The sequence below is a fragment of the Amia ocellicauda genome, chromosome 5, assembly GCF_036373705.1.
Source record: "Amia ocellicauda isolate fAmiCal2 chromosome 5, fAmiCal2.hap1, whole genome shotgun sequence".
NCBI classification, from domain to species: domain Eukaryota; kingdom Metazoa; phylum Chordata; class Actinopteri; order Amiiformes; family Amiidae; genus Amia; species Amia ocellicauda.
Genome location: NC_089854.1, coordinates 19,196,659 through 19,202,528, shown reverse-complemented (window position 1 = coordinate 19,202,528; position 5,870 = coordinate 19,196,659). Strand labels below are relative to the sequence as shown.

At 40.4% G+C, this 5,870-nt stretch overlaps 1 protein-coding gene across 1 annotated transcript; it reads right to left on the bottom strand.

Annotated features, from left to right (window-relative positions):
- Positions 1-913: 913 nt before the first annotated feature.
- On the bottom strand, positions 914-5,319 carry gng8 (guanine nucleotide binding protein (G protein), gamma 8). Its single transcript, XM_066705709.1, has 3 exons — positions 5,264-5,319; positions 2,618-2,725; positions 914-1,991 (listed from the first exon to the last, which is right to left on the bottom strand). Exons 2-3 carry the CDS (start codon positions 2,699-2,701, stop codon positions 1,863-1,865), a joined length of 213 nt encoding a protein of 70 aa, XP_066561806.1. The 5' UTR covers positions 2,702-2,725; positions 5,264-5,319; the 3' UTR covers positions 914-1,862.
- Between the last annotated feature and the right edge of the window lie 551 nt (positions 5,320-5,870).

Below are 5,870 nucleotides of genomic sequence, written 5' to 3'. Positions count from 1 at the left end.
AGGAGAGTAAGCTAACTCTGGTGTGTTGGCTAAATTCCAGTCCAGACTCTTTGTCTAACTACCTAAATATTCCCCTCTAGTTAATGAGTTCAGTAGTTTATCTCTCCTGCATTTTATGTGCGGTTTTCAGTTGAGGTGTTGAGGTGCATGATGAGATTACATGTCATTGGGGGTGAGGAGTCTCCAACCTGTAAAATGGTTTGGGATACTTTAGGATGAACAGTGCTGTGTAAATGCAAGATATTAATATAAGTAATATTCATATTAAAATTTATTAACTTCTATTATAAGTAATTTTAATAGAAGTGGTAGCAGTATACAGTTTTAATTCCAAATAACACACCTACTGTGATTTGGGATAAAAATACAGTTATCTCAGTTTAAAAAGCACAAGACAAGTCAGAGTGAATACAGAACAGTTCATCCCATATCACTCAATTGGGTTTCATTAGTTAACTGAGTCCAGAATCTCATTCAGTTCTTTCTTGGATACCTAGAGAGTTAGCCTCAAATACATCGTTGAGTAGTTTGTTCCAGACTTCCACAACTCTTTATGAAAATATGTGCTACCTATTTCCAGTTTCACAGGTACCTGATCTTAGTTTATCCTTGTGATCCCTGGTTCTTCTGTAATTGCTGAGCTGGGAAGTAATGCTTGGAGTTGACTTTATCCAACTCCTTCAGGATTTTAAATTCCCGAATCCAATCCCCTCTGTCTCTATTTACCTCTGTTCTACTCTAAAGAAATGTAGCACCTTAAACCTTGTCTGTGTAAAACAACCTTTTGAGACCAGGGGCTGGTTGCATGAAACTACAGCTCTGGAAAAAAATTAAGAGACCACATTACATTGATTTCTGAACTTGAAGTGGTCTCTTAATTTTTTCCAGAGCTGTATATTAAACTAGTCTAAACCATTATATTCCAATAACTACCACAGATTTTTACTTATTTTGAACTTAGTTTGTCGCTGTTTAAGAGAAGCCTTCGCCATGTTTGTTTTTTTGCACAGGACTAGACACTGTGTGCTCAGCAGGTGAACAGGTGGAGAGAAAATCTGAGTGTTCCATGTTAGCAGTACATTGACCACATTACAAAGTTGTGCTGACACTTGCCACTCATTGGGCACCAAAAAAGCTGCTGTATTTAATATTTTGGGTGGATGGTTTTAATTGTTGTCTTGTATTGAAGCAGTCTTCAGTTACAAACAAAACAAAATCATTGGCAGATAGATTGCTGTATAAAAGGAACCAGGGTGAATCTTTATTGGACAGTGAATTAACATCTCATGTCAAGGTCACCAGGGCCAACGGCATTCTGTGGTCATTGTCTATTTTACCATAATAAACAATGTTGTAATGTACCAGACAGGCCAGGATTACTGGTTAGTTGTTGCTCTGTTACTGGGGAAGACAGTCCATGCTCTCTCTCCTTCCCCACTTTTACTCTTGTTTATTTGAACTATAATTCAGATACCTGTGAGCTCTGCAGTTTTATCAATGAGGGCTGCATCAATACAGCCTAGCTGTTTGGACAATGTACTCAGTGTGAGAAGAAGCGACAGCTAGACACGTATGTCTCAGTACACCTCTCCAATTAGTATAAGGGTGGTAGCAGCTGATAAACAATTGCCAAAGTGGGAAGGTATTAAAATCACATAGTATGGCATATCCCTTATAACATCTTACGGTGGTGAATAGTGGTATAGTGTAGATTATAGTAAAGGTCTAGGAAAGCAATGGAGAGCAATCTTTGTTAAGCATACACTGCCCCCTGGGCAGAAGAGCAGTATTACTAGGCAGGTTGGGCCAGAGGGAGTCTCCTATGAAACTGTGCACTGTAGGTCAGCTGCTGTGTGCCATGACTACAGGATGGCACAAAAGAGCTTCTTGTCACGGAAAGGGTTCTCTGAGGAGGGCACGGGTGTCACCAGGGGGTCTTCCTTGGCATGGGCTTCACAGAATGCCAGGAGTTCTGCGGCCGCCTTGGACACCTAGAGAGTGGAGGGGGGTGGGGGTGGGAGAGAGGGGAAAATAACAGGGGTTTAATGGAGGTAGGAAGTGGGAAAGAGAGGAAGGGGATGGGGAGAGGGAGGAGAGGAAGTGAGGTGGAGGACGGAGTGAATAATTAAAGAAAACACATGGAGTGTGTACAGGTTGGAGCTCTGGCTGAGATTTGAACCATCCCATCACAGGTGCACCTCCTACCACCCCACACCTCATAGCTTCACCTCCAGTAGAGTGACAAACCACCTTCACCATGAGACCGGTCTCCTGCCACAGGAGTTTTAAACATTGAATTCAGATGGATTACACCACCGTTATGTTTTCATGTATACAATGAGCCCTGTTAAACATATACAACCAAACAAATAAACTGATTAGGCTGCCCTATTCTAATTTAGCACTATGATCACTTTAGAAGATGTTTAAAGCTGCTTTAGGTCTAAAAAGTAATTCATTTTGGGGGTAAGTTTTAATCCTGTTCTGTCCCAAAGTGTTCCAGAATATGGGAACAGATGGCAACTTTAGGAAATGGGGTGAAGGAGAAAATTCAAGATTCCCATCTGTTAAGTGAGTGTACTGTGTTTACACTGGTGATGTCCCTGCACAGACTGACCTTCATCCTGTCGATGTTGACTTCCAGTTTGAGCTGTTCCACTGTCTTGCGAGCTTCCGCAATTTTGGCCATGTTGTTCGACATTCTGTCTCTTTCTGGCCAGATGCACTGTGGGGGCACACAGTACTGTTAAACAGAGTGCATTCCCACATCCTCTGAACAACCAACCCAGCACTGCAGCTCCTGTATCTATAATTGCCTACAATGCTGAATGGCTGTGCTCTCCAACCCTGCTCCTGGAGAGCCCTCAATGCAAGGAAGATTTATAGCACACCCCTAATCAAGCACACAACATTGTTTGCATTTTCATGTAAGTTTCAGGTGTGCCAAATGTCGTGTTTTAAATAACAACCCTTATGCCTGTTCACCCTGGTTAATTGCAATCATTTTTTTATATTTTAACATGGTTTCACTATGGTTGTACCACAGCTTTAGAGTGTTTTCTTAATGGTTTTAACATGGCTCTCTAGGCTCTCCTCATGCCTTCCCAACAACAGGAAGAAGATTGCTTAACTGTTTTATAGAGGCAGGGAGCCAGTCATTGTGGGAACAGCGAGTCAGCTGTACCACCAGTATCTTCCCTCCCCTGGGGTCTGGAGAGGTGCAGGACAACCAAGGGTGTGTCCTTAGCACGCCAGCTAGCGTGGTGTCATACATTGTATTCCCTGTGTGCAGTGTTGTAAAGCAAGTGAAGGCATATTGAACCCATACAAAAAATAAAGTGAAACTATATATAAGTGCCAAAATCCTATGGTAAAATTACCAAGGTAAACGTGCATAGCAGAAGTCTAACTAGTTAAAGCTGAATTACCACAGTGGTAGTAATCTGGTTATTGCTTTTGTACTCAATAAGCCAGATGTATTGTGGAGTTAAAGTTCTGTCTTCAAATTATAAGATCTGCAATAGCTACTTGCAATCAAAATGAGCAAACCTGGCTCTGAGGTTTCCTTGTCTTTGTAACCTTTCCATTGCTCTAATGAGCCCTGTGTGGTTCTTCCCCTGCTGGTGTTAATAATTGCCTGTAAGTTGGCTACTGTAGCAGAAGCAGCCTCCCTGTGTGTACTGTGGTGCAGAAGCAGCTGGGACATCACTGATTGGCTTGTTTGTTTGTTGGGTGCCCTCTCTCTAGACTGGCACAGTTGGTAGCAGTAGGCATCTGTTCCCAGGGCAGGGGAATCCAGCAGGTGCACACAGAGACACCAGCTCCTTGTGGAATACATCCAAATCTATTACACATGCATAAACACACACACACACACACACCTTACACTATTGCAACACTGCTTACTGTAGGTCACAAAGCAACTTTTATTAGAAAAATGCAAAGCTAGATGTAAGTTAAAGTTCCTCCTAAGACACAGTACAGTAATTGAACGGACTGAAAAGACTTATCTAACATCCCATGATTGTTAAATGACATAAATGAATGGTAGTTTTAGGACAGACACCATGCTAATCAGAAAAGATAAACAGGAGATTATTTAAATATTTCACAGTTATATGAAATACTGACCTTAAATACAACATGAATACACTCAGCTTGCTGCATGTATTTTCTATGTATTTCAATCATCTGCATGCAACACTTAAAAATATGGTAATACATAAATAAATAAATACATATTTGAGCATATTATTATTATTATTATTATTATTATTATTATTATTATTATTATTATTATTATTATTATTATTATTATTATTATCCATAGTCAGACAAACAACTCAGTTAATAGGTGTCAAAGTCAGCACCCACTAAATAATTAACTATGAAATAAATTAGCAAGCCTGGTTTAAATTCCACAGGGATGGTCCCCCATTGGAATTAATTTAAAATGTGCATATTGAGCATCTTTGTACAGCAGTGACATTGAAATACCATTTCTGTCAACACTCCCTCTCTCAGCCCAGCCAACCCAATAACGTGGCAATGTATCAAGTGAACTTGGAATAATATAATGTGCCAACACAGATTTGTAGACTCCAGGGGATGTTGTCAAAAAATAAAATAATAATAATAATAAATAGATAAAACTACATTCCAAAGACACAATATTCAAAATAAATAAAACTGAGAGAATTCAATGTTTATATTTGTTAATTTAAATAGTCAACATATACTGTATTAGTTCACAACAATAGAATTGAGCTTAATATGTATTATGGGTCCAGATATGGACCTATGAAATGTGCAATGAGCAACAGTCAGACAACTGATACTGTGTGCTCAGGGTAGTACTAATGTTTCTACAACATTTTCCTTAAATCATATATGTCACAACAGAAATACAATCAAACTACGATGTCACACAAAGTTGCCAGAACTAAATGTGTTGAACTGTTATAGAAACTGCCATCAACAAGCCATTCCAACCTCTCATTTTTAAAAACAGATATCTTAAATCTTACAAGACAGAAATCAAATCTCTCTACAGCATTTCAAAACGTCTCTCTCCATACTACTAACTTACCCAATCAAGTCAGCCAATCAGGCCCACAATGGGGTCCAGTTAGGCCATGACTTAAGACCAGAGCATGGGTCTCTGTGGCTCTCCACAACACAGCACTGCAATATAGTCATTATAGTGCCTGTACACACAATGAAGGCTAAAACACTGTAAATTGATCTTGCGGGATTCACTTACCCTAGGCAATCAGCCTTCTTTTGGTCCACTTACACTGCCAGTAGAAGGGGCACCTGTCTCTAAAGAGAGTAGGCTACACTGTGATATAGGGCACGCAGAGAGAGAGGGTGAGATGGAGGGAGGGATCAGATCGGGATGAGTCTCTACCGCTCCACCTGATGCTGCCTTCATAATCTGGAGGGGGCGGGGGCCGGGGGCCGGGGAGGGGTACTATAACTACAGAGTAACTGTCTTGTCTATTTTTAGGTGGGTTATATTAATGACAGGGCAATTAGGAGACCCTGCAAATCCATATTTCTGCATGAGCAATGAGCATCCCTCACACTCCCATTTGCTGGTGTGGCCAGCCAGGGTAGGTAATACTTCCATAGACACTGCCACTAATAATACGGGATTTATTCAGGAGTTGCTCCTATCCAAACTATAACAATAGGGGATCAAATGAAGACAACTGACAACTTTTCTATTGCAGAGCTTCTAACAACCATAGTTTTGTGACTCTGAAAATCCAGAGCACATAGAGAATCAGTGAGTACAACAAATCACAGCATGGTACAGTACAGCACAGCACATTACAACACACACTATACTAGAGTACAAACAACAT